The 18,527-nt window shown below is 46.8% G+C and overlaps 3 protein-coding genes across 11 annotated transcripts in view; 2 read left to right on the plus strand and 1 right to left on the minus strand.

Moving 5' to 3' along the window:
- Window positions 1-8,814, plus strand: part of arhgef12b (Rho guanine nucleotide exchange factor (GEF) 12b) — a 22,895-nt gene extending 14,081 nt beyond the window's left edge. For 3 of the 4 annotated variants that reach the window (XM_076031953.1, XM_076031950.1, XM_076031952.1), the window contains exons 13-36: window positions 12-54; window positions 187-292; window positions 391-522; window positions 712-744; window positions 923-1,037; window positions 1,162-1,267; window positions 1,395-1,628; window positions 2,673-2,823; window positions 3,005-3,174; window positions 3,266-3,412; window positions 3,495-3,580; window positions 3,825-3,950; window positions 4,192-4,306; window positions 4,466-4,566; window positions 4,648-4,725; window positions 4,984-5,059; window positions 5,235-5,402; window positions 5,523-5,610; window positions 5,701-5,781; window positions 5,859-5,947; window positions 6,050-6,481; window positions 6,568-6,777; window positions 7,014-7,231; window positions 7,534-8,814. In XM_076031953.1, coding sequence (XP_075888068.1) covers window positions 12-54; window positions 187-292; window positions 391-522; window positions 712-744; window positions 923-1,037; window positions 1,162-1,267; window positions 1,395-1,628; window positions 2,673-2,823; window positions 3,005-3,174; window positions 3,266-3,412; window positions 3,495-3,580; window positions 3,825-3,950; window positions 4,192-4,306; window positions 4,466-4,566; window positions 4,648-4,725; window positions 4,984-5,059; window positions 5,235-5,402; window positions 5,523-5,610; window positions 5,701-5,781; window positions 5,859-5,947; window positions 6,050-6,481; window positions 6,568-6,777; window positions 7,014-7,231; window positions 7,534-7,650 — 3,222 coding nt within the window. In that variant the 3' untranslated portion in view covers window positions 7,651-8,814. The remainder of the gene's footprint in view (window positions 1-11; window positions 55-186; window positions 293-390; window positions 523-711; window positions 745-922; window positions 1,038-1,161; window positions 1,268-1,394; window positions 1,629-2,672; window positions 2,824-3,004; window positions 3,175-3,265; window positions 3,413-3,494; window positions 3,581-3,824; window positions 3,951-4,191; window positions 4,307-4,465; window positions 4,567-4,647; window positions 4,726-4,983; window positions 5,060-5,234; window positions 5,403-5,522; window positions 5,611-5,700; window positions 5,782-5,858; window positions 5,948-6,049; window positions 6,482-6,567; window positions 6,778-7,013; window positions 7,232-7,533) is intronic. The other variant, XM_076031951.1, reaches the window with a different exon arrangement.
- An 81-nt stretch (window positions 8,815-8,895) lies between these two features.
- Window positions 8,896-12,194, minus strand: tlcd5b (TLC domain containing 5b). The gene is made up of 3 exons (XM_076031982.1): window positions 11,571-12,194; window positions 10,900-11,095; window positions 8,896-9,781 (listed from the first exon to the last, which is right to left on the minus strand). Exons 2-3 carry the CDS (start codon window positions 11,087-11,089, stop codon window positions 9,243-9,245), a joined length of 729 nt encoding a protein of 242 aa, XP_075888097.1. The 5' UTR covers window positions 11,090-11,095; window positions 11,571-12,194; the 3' UTR covers window positions 8,896-9,242.
- A 106-nt stretch (window positions 12,195-12,300) lies between these two features.
- rcc1l (RCC1 like) lies at window positions 12,301-17,280 on the plus strand. 6 transcript variants are annotated; one of them, XM_076031978.1, is made up of 13 exons: window positions 12,301-12,436; window positions 13,077-13,142; window positions 13,278-13,383; window positions 13,524-13,653; window positions 13,732-13,860; window positions 14,068-14,134; window positions 14,320-14,371; window positions 14,520-14,604; window positions 14,690-14,871; window positions 14,981-15,068; window positions 15,509-15,682; window positions 15,864-15,949; window positions 16,208-17,280. In XM_076031978.1, exons 2-13 carry the CDS (start codon window positions 13,078-13,080, stop codon window positions 16,283-16,285), a joined length of 1,242 nt encoding a protein of 413 aa, XP_075888093.1. In that variant the 5' UTR covers window positions 12,301-12,436; window position 13,077; the 3' UTR covers window positions 16,286-17,280. The 6 variants fall into 6 exon arrangements, with proteins under 6 accessions (XP_075888093.1, XP_075888090.1, XP_075888092.1 ...); XM_076031977.1 differs by having other exon boundaries at window positions 12,317-12,530; XM_076031979.1 differs by lacking the exon at window positions 12,301-12,436 and adding an exon at window positions 12,549-12,967.
- Window positions 17,281-18,527: the final 1,247 nt, after the last annotated feature.

Here is an 18,527-nt window from a genome sequence, read left to right on the forward strand (position 1 = left end):
GTCTTATCCAGAATCTTAAAGTACCACTACCAGAGCTGGTTTCTGCTGAGTTAGGTAAGAGAAGACGTGTTAACAGCCTTTAAGCAGATATTTTATCAGGTTGTCTGTCCCTAAAAGATGCAGATGGGCTTTGTAAAACATCTGATCAATTAGACTTGTTTCATGAGTTTTGTGTCCCCCGCACAGAGAAGCGGAGGCTGGACTTAATCCCAGAGGAGCTTTGCAAACAACACACCCAGGTGTTGCAAGACTCACTGCTGCCAGACCTGCACAGGAACCTGGAAGATTTCAGGTCTCACCCTTAATGGACGTCAGGGGTATCGGAGGGATTTAAGGTCTCTCTCCGCTCGCTGTGTAATATCATTTCTGTGCTTTGTGTTTCCTGTGCAGACAGAAGCGCAGTATGGGCCTGACTCTGGCTGAAGACGAACTGTCTAAGCTGGACTCAGAACAAGGCAAAGAGGCCTTGGAGAAGGAATGCTGCTGTGCTGAACACATTCTCCCCAAAGTAGAGGATATCCTGTACGTGTTTGTCTGAGCGCACGCAAACACAAATACACAGTATTTTATTTCCCTTATGTCCTGCTTGACTTTGTATGTGTGTGTGTGTGTGTGTGTGTGTGTGTGTGTGTGTGTGTGTGTGTGTGTGTGTGTGTGTGTGTGTCTGTCTGTGTCTGTCTGTGTGTGTGTGTGTCCATGCTAATCCTGCAGATTGTCATCACAGCCCACTGAAGAAGAGAAATGGTGAGGAATCTCCAGTTTCTTTACAGGCTCATCTGTGTTACACTAAATCCTTTAAAAAGAAAATCTTTATGTGGATACCAAATGAAGAGAAGTTACTGCGTATGAAATTTGTGTGATTTTACTTAACAAAATCTGCATTGAAACCATTAAGCAAACCCCTTTTTCTGGCACCTTTCAGCCAAACGATGCAGTACGTGATCTCCACCTACATGAAGCACCTGGGTGTGAAGGTGAAGGAACCTCGAGGCCTTGAACACAAACGACCTCGCATCAATTTCCTGCCCAAGATTAAGGTCTGTTTACAAACAGTCATTTAGAGAATTCAGTCTGCAAATGTTTGTTTCACACATGCTTTGGCTTGACTCTGTCTGTAAAGCTGCTCTTTCAGCCAATGCATGTTGTTTTTTTATCGAGCAGAAGAGCATCAAGCCGGAGAAGGAAGGTGAGGAGAAGGTGAAGAAGCCCCGGTTTCCCAACATCCTGGGCCCGCCTCGTCGCCTCAGCAGAGTGGACTCCACCTCAGGTTGGTTTCTGAAGACGCACACACAGTCAAACAAAGACGCTTCGTATGTTATTCTCCATCGTATGTTTGGATGAAGTCAGTGTTGGTGAGTGTGCTTCTGTGGTTCTGTACCATGTTGTGTGTGCAGTAGGTAAAGCCGTGGAGTTGAACAAGCAGCGTTCGCCGAAGCAGCTCTCTCAGCCCACCTTCGCCATCCCCGAGCAGTCCGATTCGTCCGTCCCCAGCTCTGGACGGACCCGAGGGAATCTCATGAGCGAGTCGTCAGACACCAGCAACCAGTCCGTTTGCTCCACCGCCTCCCCCACAACCAGCTCCACCACCGGGCCGCCCTCCGACACCAGCGGACACGACTCAGACTGCAGTGAGAGTCACTCTACGCTCCTCGTCTTGTTTACGCAGTAGCAGGACGTCACTGAGATTATTTCCATCCAAATCCGATTTTTTTTTCTCTACATGCTCAGCTCAGTGTTTTACATCTGTTATTATATAACTGTAATATTTTTAAAAGTAACCTCCATTTTACACCAAAAGCGTCTGCAGCGCGTCTGCAGCACGTCTGCAGAGCTGCGTGGAAACCCGCTCCGTACCCTCTCACAGCAGATGCGTTTCCGAGTGGTGGTGTCTCGCGCGGCGGCTCGATCGGTTGACGCCAGGATTGCAAGATCTCACGACAACCCAAATAGTTTTGCGTGTATTCAAAGAAAACAACAGTGAAACAAAACTCTTTTGCCCGTCCCAACTGTGTCTCAAGTATCGCTGTGTGTTAAAAAAGAAAAAAAATTAACAAACCGAACTGCAAGTAACATACAGAATGCAGGTATTTAAAGTATACCTGCATTTTGTTTATCATAGTTTCAGATTTAAGGTGAAATCTGCTTTACTATTTGACTGCCGAACTGAACGGTGTAGAAGCCGATACGTCAGATTGAACAGTAAAATCCAGCACATAGAAAAACAAAATCACACATCAGCACATTGTATATTATGATGAAAATCAATCGGATCCAACTGTGTTTTCCAACCACTGACTTCCTGTCTGAACGATTCTACCTACGCTTTACGCGATGGCAACGCATCAAGCCTGAAAAAATAAACAACGGCGTTCTTTACCAGGGCGGCGCGGTTTCACGCTTCTGAAACGTGCCCGCACCGCCAGGTGTGAACTTGCACACTGACTTTAATGGCCGCGGTCTGCTGCGGAGCCGCCAATGCACCGCTTTTGGTGTAAATTGGGGGCAAGAGCCTCCAGCAAAAATGAAAGTAGTAAAGTTTTTGTGTTTATCAATTGTTGCAAAAATATATTTCAATATACAGTAACTCAAGTATAAAGTTGACTGGTGTTTTTGTTTTTACTTACTCACGTCTGTATTTCCTGTGTTACTCCCCCGTCCTGGTCGCTCTGCAGACTTGTCTCCGTTCTGCCTCCCGCCCAGAGCCGGCGAGGGTCCGCCAGCCGTCGAGCCCCAGGACGGCGTCTGCCTTCCTGCCGGCACTCAGTTTGACTTCAACCCCTCCAACCTGGAGCAGCTGCAGGAGGAAGACCACGACACCTTCAGGTACCCTCGGATTCTCACCATGGCTAAAATCTGCTGAAACTGACGCAGTACAACAGTAGGGCAAAATACCTTTTTAGTCGTTTTTATGGCTTCTGTCTGAGTCTGGGGACCTTGTATTATTCTATGTACGATTGCAGTGATGGTTGTGTCGACGTGTCAGCCTGTGTTTGTGGGCCTCCAGCAGGATGGAGGTCCAGTGTGCTATGACGTCCTCCGACGTGCAGAGCGAGGACGATCAGGGCGGAGAGATGGAGAGCCAAGAAGACCCTCAGAACTGGCAGAGCCTGGTGAGCCACGACGTGCTGGCCAGTCTCACCCCGCAGGAGATCAAACGGCAGGAAGTCATCAACGGTGAGGCTGCGCCACCTCATGACGCACTCTGAGCCGCGAAGGTGCGCCCTGCCTCTGAACTGACGTACGTGTGTGTGTGTTTGTATGTCAGAGCTGTTCTACACTGAGCGTTCCCACCTGCGGAAGCTGAAGGTGCTGGACGCCGTTTTCTACCAACGGATGAACCGCGATGGGATCCTCCCACCAGAGGACATCAAGCACATCTTCGTCAACCTGGAGGAAATCATTCAGCTGCACGGTAAACATGACCCTCTTCTGTCTGCTAGATTGGACATAAGTGACTACAGACTGAGTGACTGTCAACTGGGAACTTCCAACAGTTTCTATGACAGAGCAGATGACGGCCATCAGGAAGAGGAGCGAGACGTCTGTGATTGGGCAGATAGCAGATGACCTCCTGGCGTGGGTAAGACCTCATTAATATGTAAGCATTGGAAATACTGCTTTTCTGTAGAATTGCACCGCAACACTCACACTTTCCTTTTGTTTTTAACCAAAATGAAGTTTTTCATCCACTGGTTTGCTTTAATTTGTAATAAATCCCACGCTGGTGCACGCAGCCACAGGCCGCCACAGTGTTCAGCGCTCAGTTGTTTACAAATGTTGTGGTACCTTCAAAGAATTTGCATACATTTGTGTGATTATTGCAGTTCAGCGGAGAGGAAGAGGAAAAGATAAAGACAGCGCTGGGAACCTTCTGCAGTAACCAGCCGTCAACATTGGAGCTCATCAAGAGGAGGAGGAAGAAAGACCAGAAGTTCTGTTTGTTTATGCAGGTGGAGTCCTGGAAGCGGCAGAGTTGTGTCTTCTTTTTTCTTTTTTTCCTTTTTTTCCTTTCTTCCTTTCTTTCTTTCTTTCTTTCTTTCTTTCTTTTCTTATTTCTTCCTTTCTTTCTTTGCTTCTTTCTTTCTTATTTTTATTTTAACAAAATATTCAGAACTTCGCAGGAATGTGATTTAAACACCTGTCTCTTATCTATTTTTTTTTGTTTGTTTTTGCGTTTTTCATCTTTTTTAGGAGGCGGAAAGGGATCGTCTGTGTCGTCGACTCCAGCTGAAAGATATTATTCCTATGGAGGTGCAGAGATTCACAAAGTACCCACTGCTTTTGGAAAACATGGCCAAGTACACAGGTAACAGTTGCTCAGCCAGTCAGTTGAGGGCCACGTAAAAAAATTCAGAGAATGCAGCATCCTGGAAGCGAGTCGTATCTTTGAACCGAACAGCTGTGAAAATGAGTTTCATGTGTGCTTGAATCTCCTTTTTGCTGTTTCGTTGCATTCTTCACACAGAGGACGAAGAGGAAAGAGAAAAGGTGAAAAGAGCCGAAGAGTGTTGCAAGAAAATCCTGAACCACGTCAACCAGGCAGTGAAAGAAGCTGAAAACAAACAGGTTGAGTTTGCAGTCGTGGGCAGTTTTCTCTTTTCATCAGAACAACATTTCAATGAGTTGTGTGTTTTCTGCCCCAAAAAGAGACTGCAAGAGTATCAGAGACGGCTGGACATCTCATCACTCAAGCAGGGCGACCACCCCATGATCCTGGAGCTGAAGGCAAGAAACGCCTGCTGCATCACACCCAGGAAGAACCAAATTATCATCTCAGTCCCTCCTCATGTTGTCATGTTGCTGAGGGCTCACAGTGCGCTGACTTAGTGACAAAAGATGTGGCTTGAATATATTGTTATTGTTTAGTGCTGTGTGTGTGTGTGTGTGTGTGTGTGGAAATATATGCATAGCGTATTTTGACAGCATAGGTTTCTAGTCATGAAAGGTCTTGTTGAGTCAAGCTGTCTGCTGCTTTTGCTGTAGAACCTGGACCTGACCAAGAGGAGGATGGTGCATGAAGGGCCTCTGTTGTGGAAAATCAATAAGGACAAGAGGATTGGTGAACGCACACAACAACACAACACACAACAGCATAGTGTTCATGCCTTGACATGTGTACAGACCATGTGCATTATACACCTAAACAACACACACACACACACACACACACACACACACACACACACACACACACACACACACACAGTTCTTTTATACTAGTGTCAACCTTTCAGAGCTCTACACTCTCCTCCTGGAAGACATCCTGGTCCTGCTGCAGAAGCAGGACGAGCGTCTGGTCCTCAAGTTTCACGGCAAGAACCCGACGGCAGCGGCCGACACCAAGAACATTTTCAGCCCCGTCATCAAGCTCAACACTGTCCTGGTTCGCCCGGTGGCCACCAGTACGAACGACACTCACCTCAGTCTAAGTCTTTATCTGATGAGTCTACGGCCCATGCAATGAAATATTCTCCTCAGATGAATTGTGAAAGTTCACAAAAGTTCTTTTCTATCATCTCCAGACAACAAGTCCTTCTTTGTGCTGTCCATGTCAGAGAACGGTGCTCAGATCTACGAGCTGATGGCGCAGAAGGTGTCCGATCAGAGAAAGTAAGTCCGCAGCGCACAAAAATCAAACACGCGCTGTGTCCTCACCCGTTTGCTCGGCCTCATCGAGCTTCGACGCCTCCGTCCCACCAGGTGGCAGTGTCTCATCTCACAGTGTGCTGAAGCCATGAAGGCCAAACCTCACGGCAACGACGCACCGCAGGTGCAGCCAGAGTGAGTTCACCACTTCAACGTTCACAGACTGTGTTTGTTGGTGTGTTTTTCTTCACCTAACATGAGTCTGTCTCCAGTCCTGAACGGGACGCTATCGAGATCATCAAGGATGAGATGCCCAACACCAGCAAGCATCCTGCACTGACTGAAAGCACCAGTTCTCCAGGTAGATTGTCAGACCGTCGCTTATTAATCAGACAGTGACGCTTGGAGAAGAAATGGAGGAAAACAATGCGTCTTGCGTCAATGGTCTTTTCTGTCCTCACAGATAAAGACACCGCCCTGTCTCCAGACATTCAGGCATCGCCGAGCTCGAACCCGTTTGACTCCATGAAGTCAGAAGATGAGGAGGAGGAGTTGACGGCCGCCGTGGACAGTCAGGAGGAGGAGGGGCCAGCCGCCGTGGACAGTCAAGAGGAGGAGGGGCCTGCCACCGTGGACAGTCAGGAGGAGGAGGGGCCAGCCACCGTGGACAGTCAGGAGGAGGAGGGGCCGGCCGCCGTGGACAGTCAGGAGGAGCCGGAGGAGCAGGAGGACAATGAGGAGGTGGACGAAGCCGAGCTGGAAGCGTTTCTGGACGGGCAGCTGGCCGACGGGCCGTCCTTCCTGCACGATGAGTCGGGTCTGACCGGCGACAACCAGGAGCTCAGCGCCTCATTCACCACCCCTCCCTCTAAAAGCGAAGAGGCTCTCAGAACGTGTATGTTTCATTCTAGCAGGTCAGAATGCAGCTTGGAAATGCAAAAGAGTCTCTAAAAAAGAGGGATGTTTTCTTCTCTGACCCAGTGGCGACGCTGAAACAGGTTATATTCAACCACATGCTGAGCAGAGAGGTGCACGTGGAGGCGGACAATAGCAGACACAGCGGGGCCTCCGAGGGCCAGCAGGGCGGCGCTGAGGAGCCCTCTGCCTCCTGTCTGTTGGCTGATTCGCAGAGGGAAAACACCCCACCGCAAGTAGGGCAAACGGAGGCGTCTGACACAGCCGAGCGAAACGGTGAGGCGGCCAACAGGAAGATCACTTGAGGAAATAACAGCTTTTAACCGTTAGGATGTCAGACACACACCAATATGTAAATTCATTGAAGTTGAACATACTTTAAAGGCGTAGTGGTGAGAAGGAAAGCTAACCTGTTCGCAAATAGCTTTGAGTGAGCAGCAGTGATGTAAATGCACGAGATTGATGAGGCTTTTCCTTCACAAGGTTGTGTCTCTTTCATCGTGTGTCTCCAGGCGGGTTCGTGCTTCTGGATTTTGTTGGTGCCGGTTTGGAGGAGAGCAGCACTGATGACGATGGCGGAGTCGGAGGAGACGTGGGCATCGACATGAGGAAACTGCTCTCCTCCTCCTCACAGGCAGGGGGCGACTGTGGCGGCGTCGGCGGCCCTGATCTCAGCAGGCAGCTCATGACGCACCTGCGCCTCCTGCAGGCCGACCTGCAGCACTTAAAGGTGAATTGGAATTGGAATTATTATGTGTGTATATATATATACATGTATAAATATGTATGATGGGATATGTTGCCAGGTTTGTAACCATTGGTTGTACATTACTTTTAGTGAAATGTTAGTGATATATCACTATATAGTGAATACCTATGTTCACTCAGGATTCAGACACCACTGCAACATGGCGTATCCTCTTTATCGTGTTCTATACACTAGTGAGTAGGGGGCAATTTCAGACACAGCCGTGATGTCGCGACACGAGGTCGTGTTCAAAATCCGTCACTGTTGTTCCAATCTGCTTCCAGGAGGTGGAGCTCAAGTACAACGAGCTGCGACGGGAGCAAGGGGACCCAGCGGCGGTGGCAGCGGACGTGAGCGACAGCAACGGTTCGTTGAGCCTCTCAGAACAAACGGCCGACTGACTGTCATTTGCCTCGGCGATGCTTCTGTATTCACGATTGAGTGATGAAGGACTTGCTGCTCGGCCAGACTGATGACGCAGAAGAATAGGATCGCGTCCCATACCGAGCAAATGGTTGTGACAGTGTGAACCTTTGGAAAACTTTTTCAGGAAGAAAACATTAAAAATCAGTGGGAAGATGCCGGGCTCGGAAACAAGCACATGAATTGATCTTAACACTGGAAATATGAAATGCAAGAACTACAACGTACAAAAAGGAGACTTGACGTGGTCTGGAGTGACTCTCGGACCAGCTGGATGGTTTTGTTGGACGTCAGAAAGCCTCCCAAAAGTCTGGTTAAGGGACCTGCGGCAGCGTTTTAACTTAACATGTAAATTCTGCAACAGTCACAGACAGAGTGAAACTCAGCTTGTACCTCTTTGGCCTCTTTTCAGAAAAAATGGGCTTGACATAGTATTTAGTAAACTCAGAGTTCACTGATATAATAATGAAAACGTATTTACGTGTACAAAGGCAACACAGAAGGAACTTGGTAAACTGAACAATTTATTCTATGTTGGCTTTAATCGTCATCGCAGAAAGAAGAGAAATTACAGCAGCTCAGCGACTGATGTGAATTTTCCTACAGCATTTGAATGTAGCATAATGAAAACCCCTCTCGTGGCAGGTTGGAAAGGAAAATCAGCTTTTCTCACATGAAGTTTGTTGGCATGCCTGTTAGTTTCACCTCGTATCCAGTCTTAATTGGAAGCGCATGTTGTGTCAGCTGACACTTCAAGCAGAACAGCGAAAAACTGCAGGCCGACTCACTGTGGGAGTTTCTCCTGTATTATGATCCTGTTATCTGTTCCAAAAACCATTTATTTCCCTCCGCGATCAGGCGGACGTGGCCACAGCAAGCAAGTTTCAACAACACGACTCACCACCAGCCTCGTGACTGCAAAAACTCCACTTATTATGTGTCGCACAAAATGAAAAAGGAAAAATGAACAAACTTAAGAAAGAGCTATAAAAATGTTTTTAATGTAAAAGAAACTGATGTACAGCTATGACTGCATATGTACTTTTATTGCGTGTTATGTTTCTACACATTGTGACCATGTAACGTTTTAACACAAACCATTTAAAAAAAAAAAACTGAGTAAAATATCCCTGTAACATTCATCAGTGTCATGAATGTTTTATTAAAAATGTATTTTATTCATTCATTAATTTATTTCCTAACTACTTTTTTTATTCCTTCTTTTTAAAAGGATTTTTTTATTCTGAAATAAAAAAAAATTGAAAATTGCATGTAAACTGAAAGGTCAAAGGTTTTTTCCAATGATAATTAATGGAAAAACATTGACGTCTGGCTTTTCAGGCAATTATATTTTTCCGTTAAAAGGGCAAATCGCATACAAAAAAGCTTTGTTTGTAAAAAATAAATAAACAAATAAATAATAACGACAACCGCGTGGACAAGGCCTGAGAGTGGCTGAAAACAGCGCAGACGTGAGCTTGTCCAGACGGATGTGCCACACCGCCTGCTGTGACAGTACAAAATGCCATCTGCACCACAGTTTTGCGCCACGTGTGTTCTGGATCCGCTTTCAGTCAGTCTTCTCCTGAGGTTTTCCCACATCCGCTCCCTTCAGCTGGCGCCTCTCCTTCCACTTCTTGTACTTGGCCCGACTTTTCCTGTAGCCGAACCTCGCGATGTCCACCATGAACACCCAGGCGATGGCGTACATGGCCACGCCGCCCAGCTTCATGATCAGCGGCGCCGCCGGGGACGTGAGCTCGCAGTAGAACATCACCGTGCCCACGCCCACGCGCACCGTGGCGAACAGGGAGATGAAGGCCAGGTCGACGGCGTCGCCCAGCAGGGAGTCGTACAGGCCCAGCCGGCGCAGGAACCAGCGGCTCTGCAGCAGCGGGTTGGTGATCTCGCTGCCGAAGATGACGCCGCACGTCTCGCAGGCCGACACGCCCATCAGCAGTGCCAGCAGGATGCCCGCGATGCTCGCCGTGTGGTGCGCCAGCATGACGGGACCCTCGCTGTGGTGGCACACGCACCAGCTGATGTCGAAGAGGAAGTAGCCGAGGCACACGGCCAGGGAGAGGATCTGCAGCTCCGTGTTCTCTGAGCCTGGATGGAGGGAAGGATGGACGGATGAATGGATGGATGAATGGACGGATGGATGGAAGGATGAATGGATGGATGGATGGATGGAAGGATGGATGGACGGATGGATGGATGGATGGACGGACGGACGGATGGATGGAAGGATGAATGGATGGATGGATGAATGGATGGATGGAAGGATGGATGGACGGATGGATGGATGGATGGACGGATGGATGGACGGACGGATGGATGGAAGGATGAATGGATGGATGGATGAATGGACGGATGGATGGAAGGATGAATGGATGGATGGACGGATGGATGGAAGGATGAATGGATGGATGGATGGATGGATGGACAGATGGATGGATGGATGGATGGAAGAATGAATGGATGTATGTATGTATGGATTGATGGACGGATGATGGAAGGATGGATGGATGGATGGATGGAAGGATGAATGGATGGATGTATGTATGGATGGATGGACGGATGATGGAAGGATGAATGGATGGATGGATGGAAGGATGAATGGATGGATGAATGGATGGACGGATGGATTGATGGAAGGATGAATGGATGTATGTATGTATGGATGGACGGATGGATGGATGGACGGATGGGAGGAAGCAGTGGAGGAACGACTGAGAGACTGTGTGACGGTTGTGTGTATTAACACAATTTCCTTGGGCGTGGGGGCTGTGCCCCTTGATTTTTATTTTTTTTATGGCAAGGTAAAATGACATAAATGTATTTAACCTCTTGGTCACATGACCATTGCAATCTATGTCTGTCTTTTTTTAACAGAAACTTTCAAAATATTATAGTTCCCATATTGTGGTTTAGCATATAACTAAAACAGACACTTTGGTCAAAATTAAATTTGCATAATATGAAATTAAAAAATCCGACCTGTTTTGGTGTTTACTAACAAATTAACCTTACCCAAAGTCAAAATGACATATGGAGATACTGAAGACGTGGTTCATTTTGCTTTTCATTTCTGTGTATTATTTTTAAATATGTGCAATCAAGTTTTCATTCTGAATGTTGTTAAAATAACCTATTAATGTTAACCTGTCAAGTGTACATGCCATTACTTTGTAATTTGCATAGATACATAGTTGTATGCTGCTGACCTGCGTGTGTCAGAGGCCAGGGTCCATCTATGAAGACCACATATGCCGTCAGCGGAACTATGACGACCCCGTGGGACAAAGTGACCAGCCGACACCTCCACTCAGCGTCCCGCTGGGGGAAGGTCCAGCAGAACAACAGATAGAGACTGGACCAGCCAATCAGGCTGCAGAACACCTCCAGCACTGCCATGTCCACCTGCAAGATGAAAGCATTTCCGTGTCAAGTCCCTGATGAGTTACTATAAATTCCTTTGAAAATCAATGGATATGATATGGCAAGATATGCAAAGTTATTATAAGATATTTGAAATCAGCTTCATCCCACTACCTGATATTACTATTATTATTACGATTTCTCTCGATTAGCAAAGATACAAAAGAACATGCAGCCTCCACTGCTGTCTAAATATGCAGAACAGTAAACCACTGAGCACTAACCTTTCATGAAAACAAACAAACCTTCACGTCTACTAGCTACTAGTCACCAAGTGTAGTTACAGCAAATCTGCTAACTAACACTAATGGATTATTTCTACTAGTTCCTAGTATCTGTCAAAACTAATCAGCTTGCAGCAGTAATGACCTAAGTTACGAATATCAACCAACACAAACTCACACCAGTCATTATTAACACACATGACGACTTTCTTCTGTCACAATTTGTCGCCTACCTTTAGTCCTTTGACTGGTCCTCACATTTAGGATGCATGCGGGCAACAACCAAATATGATCTTGATCCTCTCCTCCATCCCCGTTTGCACACCACGGAAGGCCTAAAAAGTCCGGAGGTCAGCTTGTATCTAATGGACACATGCTCGGTTTGTCAAGATGACAGAAATGACATGTGCAGCCTGCCATAGACAGTTTAGTCGATCCTTTATCCCTTCCCCCTGGTTCTCAGACATGATCCTCTTAAGGGATTATTGTCTTCCCTGCAGATACCTGCTTTTGGACGGGATGGGTGATCATGCTGAAGTTGAGTTCAGCAGGAATTTTGGTAGCTCTCTTTGCTGCTCAGGCCATACCATCGGGAGTTTAGGTTCTGTGTGTGTGTGTGTGTGTGTGTGTGTGTGTGTGTGTGTGTGTGTGTGTGTGTATTTAACAGATTTTCTTATGAACAGTTTGACACAGTTACAAATGTTTTTTGTTTTTTTCCAAACATAAATATAATCATCTAGATCGTCTTGAGTCACTTTTATCCTGCATGAAGCATGAAGTGAATAATATGAAATATAACAGATTTTAAATCATTTTACTAGTATTTTTATTTGCCCCTGCTACTAAGGTCAGGGGGTGGTAGACGCTGCAGCATTAACGCACTCCCCGAGTTAACCAGCAGATGGCGGGCTGCTGTCGGTCTAAAAGGAAATTAACCGAAGAAGAGCTCTCATTTCCGGTGGTTCTGTAAATAAACGTGCGGCGGTGACATTGTCAGTGACAAAACATGTTATTAATTGCAGTAGCTTCACATTTTTCTCTCTACTTTTCTTTTTAGTTTCTCAGATGCCAAACGTTTCTTGAAACGCCGGAAGTGAACGTGAGTTTATCCGCTGTCTCTGCGAGGCGAAAATATCGTTGGAAAATGAAGCAAGCGAAACTCCTTTCATTTTATTGACGACTGAAATTTAAAGGTGATTCCGTGAAAAGGGGGATTTCAGTGCAGTGAGTTGAGTCAACGCTGTCGCTGTACTGGATGTTGATCTTGTATTCGGCATAGTTAGATACCAAACATTTATTTTGATTAGTAATGGAAACACGTTCATTTCAAGCCTTAATCTGCCTGCATTTTAGATTAAAGGACTGAGATGATTGATGAATAATCTTATTTGTTTTTATTTTTTGTTATAAATTTTCATCCATTCATTCAAATGAACTTCTGCCTTAATCCGGCAGGTAAACACTTCTCTTGAAATGTCACGGAAGCAGTTAAATTAGATACATTGCAAACAGTCATGGTGTTAGTTTGTGAAGTGTGTAGGTTTGACTCGTACTGACAGATTAACAATAACGTATCAACAACAATACCAATAGAGCATATTACAATTCCACCGGCAAAATAGGGGACAAAGTCAGTAAACGACAACAGAGAAGCCAGTCCCACTTTTCCAGTTTTGTTAAAAGTGAGGTCACATGACCGACAAAATGTTCTGCTTTTCATGACTCCTCTCCACTGGCAGGATGGCTCTCTCGTGCGTGCGGCTGTGTGCTCGACACACGGGCCTCACAGGGCTGCGGATGTGCAGGTATGCGACTCTCAGTAAAACCTCCAGACCCCCAGAAGGCAGCGGCAGCAGCAGCAACAGCACCTCCGATCCTGTCTTCCAATATGTGGGTCAGCACAAAAGGCCCAACCACAAAGTCTTTGTGTGGGGCTTCAGCTTCACTGGAGCTCTGGGGATCCCCAGTTTCGTGGTACCGGACAGCGGCAGGAAGAAGCCCCGCAAATACCAGCTGACTCCATACCGGCTGGAGACGGCAGAGCAGGTGAATGAGTGATACAACACACACACACACACACACACACACACACACACACAGATGTCACATTTGATATTCCTTTAATTGTAGGTTAAAACATTGCACAGGAGATCACGAGTGGCTTCCGCTCTGTGTGTTTTCCTCAGATCTCCTCTGCGGCCTGCGGTTACGGCTTCACGCTCATCGCCTCGGCAACCAATGATGTGACCAAGGTGTGGGGCATGGGCCTCAACAAAGACTCCCAGCTGGGATTCCAGCGCACGCAGGAAAGCCGCTGTAAGGGGACAAACTCGTAAACGCTCATGGAAGCAGGAGGTCCCGCTGTCGCTCAGCTTATAAACCTTGTGCCGGCAGTGCGGAGCTACGACTACGTGCTGGAACCGTCCCCGGTGGCGCTGCCCCTTGCCCAGCCTCAGCAGACCCGGGTGGTCCAGCTCGCCTGCGGCCGCGCTCACTCTCTGGTGCTCACCGACCAGGAGGGAGGTTGGTGGCCGCACACACACACGCACACACACACACACACACACACACACACACACACACACCTATGTGACATAAAGCCACGCCTGTATTCAGCCGTTCAGCTGCAAGGTTTGTGCTGCAGCTCCATTAAGGTGTTGAGGTGTCAGCCACTGTTGGATTTGCAAAGGTTGCATAGTGATCGTCTCACTTCTGTTCTTCCTCTGACAGTTTTCAGTTTTGGCAACAATGCGTACGGTCAGTGTGGGAGGCACATCGTTGAGGATGAAGTCTACAGGTGTGTGAAGAGAGTAAATATTATGGTTTAGTTTATAGATCGTGAAATTGATTTTATTAGACTTCAAAAAAAGAAAATAGTTGCTCTTCAGAGAATTAACCTAATTCCTTCTTGTGTCTACTGAACTTCTAAACTTGCTATTTAGAATTGCTATTTATTTATTTTTTTCCTGCCTTATTTATCAGTGGGAACCACATCATTCACAGGCTGGATGACTTTGGCTCCAGAGTTGTGCAGGTGAGTTCAGCCTCCAGCCTCCAGCTTCCAGCCTGGCCTCTTTTACAGTGTGTAGCCCAGTAAATCTACTTTGAACTCCTTTGCACTGCTGGCTTTTCAGTGAGTGCATCCAGTGTTGATGAAAGGACCCTGACCTGATGTGTTTCAGGTGGCGTGTGGACAGGACCACAGCCTCTTCCTCACGGAGGCGGGCAAGGTGTTTGCGTGTGGCTGGGGAGCAGACGGACAGACGGGTCAGTGAACTCGAGTGTTTGTTGAACTGTCTCGTAGTCCCCTGAAATTAAGCTCTTTGCTTTTCCCTTCTCTCTTTCTTTTCAGGTCTTGGACATCACAACGTGAGCTCCGCTCCGACAGTCGTGGGCGGCGAGCTGGTGGGGGTGCAGGTGAAGCAGATCAGCACGTATGGAGACTGCAGCCTGGCCGTGTGTGCAGACGGACAGCTGTACGGCTGGGGCAACTCTGAATACCTGCAGCTGGCGTCCGTCACTGATGCCACGCAGGTGAGGAAGAATGCAGGCGTGTTTAGGGTCCTACAACAACAACAACAACAACAAAAAACCCAACCGCCATGGTTTTAGATGATCATCAGCCTCCTGTTCGTCTCTGCAGATCAACTCCCCTCGACGGCTCCCACTGGAAGGTTGTGGGAAGGTGGTTCAGGCAGCGTGTGGAGGCACTCAGGTGGCCATCCTCAACGGTCAGTGGCCACATACACACTTCACACATGAGCTAATGAATGAAAAGGCAGAAGAAATCTGTAGTAGAAGTACCACTAATAGCCACAGGGGGGCGACAAAAGCCACAGATCTGTGCTGCATGTCCCTCCATGGGACAGGCCTCTGTGTTTTGTTACTTTAAATCAGAGGAGCATCGTTTAAGTAAAAACTTGAAAGGCAACATGTCACTGAAGGCAAAGAGTGATTCTCAATATTATATCCAATATCAGAGCCTGAGTTTAAAACTGGGCAATGATCAAATGACCAGAGAAGGAAATTATCAATAAACTGTGGTCAGTTTTTGAGGGCTACGGAAACGCACAACTTTTTACTGGCCGCTCTTGTAATCTAGTTGGTAGTTTGTACGTTGAGGTCTATGATGAATTTAGGCAACGATCTATTGTCATGTTGTCTGTTTCAGACCAGGGTGAGGTGTTTGTTTGGGGCTATGGCATCCTGGGAAAAGGGCCAAAGCTGTCCGAGTCGTCGACGCCGGAGAGGATTCCTCCAACGCTGTTCGGACGCTCTGACTTCAGCCCGTCAGTGTGCGTGCGCAGGATCAGGTGTGGCCTGAACCATTTCTCCGCGGTGACGGGTGAGAACCAACAGGCGTCTTTGTGTGAATCCTCTCGCTGAAGTAAATGGTGGGATAGTGACGAGATTCGAGCTGCCGCCTCTTCCCAGTCGAACTCGATCCAAGCTGCAGCTGCCCTACGCTGAGGCCCTGCAGGCTGCGGCGCTCGCAGCAGGTTCACCTTTGATGATTGCTTTTGCAGATCGCGGCGAGCTCTTCGTCTGGGGGAAGAATGTGAGAGGCTGTTTGGGCATCGGCAAGAGAGACGACCAGTTCTTCCCGTGGAGAGTAAGCAAACTCGGAACTCTCAACTTTACTCAAACAAACAAAAGGGTTTAACTACATGTGCTTTGATGTCCTGGTCTCATCAGTCCAGATCTGGAAAGTCCTAAAATGTTTTTTTATTTATTTTTTTTAGATATTTGTTACAGCACAGACTGTTATTGTGTGTTGTTTTTGTGTCTATTTTGGTCCAAAAGCAGATCTAGGAAATAACATTATGCTTATTTTTGAGACAAATTTTTAACTTATCCTCTTTTCTGTCAGGTGACCGTTCCAGGTCAGGTGGTGGATGTGGCCTGCGGTGTTGACCACATGGTTGCGCTCGCAAAGTCCCTAATGTGACGAGTGGCTGGATGAAGGGATGGACAGCGTGCTGCTGACCCTGGAGCCGGCCGGGGCCGAGCTCAGAGACAGCTGCTGCCTGCAGGGGGCGACGGCCCTCCTGTCCTCCCCGCCACACACACCGACTCCACCAACTCCCTCCTGCAACAAGGACAATTTAAAGAGACTTTCACTCATATTTTTCTTTACGTTTTTATTTTTACCAAGAAAATAAGTGTGTGTGTGTGGGGGGGGGGGGGGTTTGTGGGACAAGATGAGGATGTAGGCAACTGTGTCTCTGCATTTTGGACCATTGAAGATTTGGACGGTTGGAAAGACCTGTCAGCAGCGAGTGTCTCGGTGTTCTGCCGACACTTTCCCGCCCCACCATACTTTTTCTTCCCTGGAGTCACGGCCCATTGCCGCAGCTCCCTTCTATATGTTCAGGTGTCAAACTGTGGTGTCTAGTAGTAGTACTCAAGACATCACAGCAGGATGGATGGGGGCGGTGTTTTTCACCTCAGTTAAGGTGACGATGAGTCTGGAACATTCTGCCGGGTGGAAGTTCTGCAGGTCCGCCTGAGTGCATCTGCCATCCAGATGGACTCAGAGTTCACCCAGGATCCTACAGGAAGCAGCCACTCTTTACGCAACTAGAGTTGCCCCGACCTTACCAGTCAGTGTCTCACTGTGATTGGACGCCCGTCAGTCAACCTCGCCAACAAGTAGAACGCGCTGTTAGTTCCTCAATTTTTCTTTCAGTGTTTTCTCAAGCTTATGAGGAGTGGAGAAAAGGACGGGATCATTTCATTCTAAAAGCAAATAACGAAACCTGACACTATCTGTGAAATCATACACAGTCACACTCAAGACCCAGTGTTTTTTGTATGTTTTGTTGTTTCCAACTCCTCATTGTACTGCAGGTGAAAGAACCATTAAATAATCAAATACATATTGAAAAAAAATACACAGCATTTTCAATAAATAAATAAATAAATAGTTTAGTATCCCTTTTAGTAATTGTACAGATTTTAATGTATACTTGAGTCTATTTATGCATTTAATTCCACTTTTAATTGATCGCTATTGTTGATTTAATTGTGCTTTTTTTGTATTTTAGACCTACACAGCTTGCAGGCAGATTACTTCAGTTTGATCATATAAATACATTACTAACAGTAATACAACACACTTCAGTTGTACTCATTCGAGTGACACTCATGCATTGTACATACGCTGAAAGCCAGGTGTTTCAAAACCAGGGGAAAAAACCAGCCTGGACTTCTTCTTAACAATCATCTTCTCTTCACTTTGTTTATAGTGGAAAAAAAACAATGTCAATGACAGCGGCTCCATGTTTGTGTTCAGTGCTCTGACGAAACAGAGTGTGAAGGTCAGGACAGAAGCTCTTGAGTGAATTCTGGCTGACGATCCATCATCTGGCTTCAGCTTGGCTCTGTATTTCAGGGGAAACTGACACAGTTTGAAGGCTGGCTAATTTGTTATGAAACCAATAGCAGCAGAGAGACTTGTGTTTAGATTTATGGTCGGCTGCTGTTGAGATGAAGCACCGACTGACTGACTGACTGACTGACTGACTGTTTTGGCTCTCTTGTTCCTCTGCTTTCAAACATTTAAAGTCAAAGTACTCCTCAGCTACAATTAGCACACTGAGGCTACATCACATACTTCACATACATTAAACTTTGCAAAGCAGCGGAATCACTGAACCTACAGTCTGGATACGAACAACAAGAAACAAGCAAAATGTGCCCTGGAAGGGCTTTCTATCAAAAATACACCTTGTTTCATCAGTACACTGGAGGTATACTGATATATATAGTTGTTGTTTTTTTAAGTCAAAATTTTCAGTAGAAGCCATTATCATGATATCAACTGAAATAAAATTTGGACTACAAATGTATATGATTCTACCAAGAAGGAAACTTGGTTTGCTGCAGTGATACAATCAAAGAAACATCCTGAGGAGTCAGTGAAACTCCATACTCAAGGTTATGCAAGAGTGAAGATGATCGTTTAACCCTGTTCAGCAGAGGGAGGGGGTCCCTGCTTGCAGATGGAACACCAGTGTGTGTGTGTGTGTGTGTGTGTGTGTGTGTGTGTGTGTGTGTGTGTGTGTGTGTGTGTGTGTGAGAGAGAGAGAGAGAGAGAGAGAGAGAGAGAGAGAGAGAGAGAGAGAGAGAGAGAGAGAGAGAGTTGGAGGGGGGCGGGGGGGACTGTTCTCTGCTTTGTTTACTCAGTT

The sequence above is a fragment of the Nelusetta ayraudi genome, unplaced genomic scaffold (assembly GCF_046127955.1).
Source record: "Nelusetta ayraudi isolate G7.1 ecotype Tasmania unplaced genomic scaffold, CSIRO-AGI_Nayr_v1 ptg000033l, whole genome shotgun sequence".
In the NCBI taxonomy this organism is placed as follows: Eukaryota; Metazoa; Chordata; class Actinopteri; order Tetraodontiformes; family Monacanthidae; genus Nelusetta; species Nelusetta ayraudi.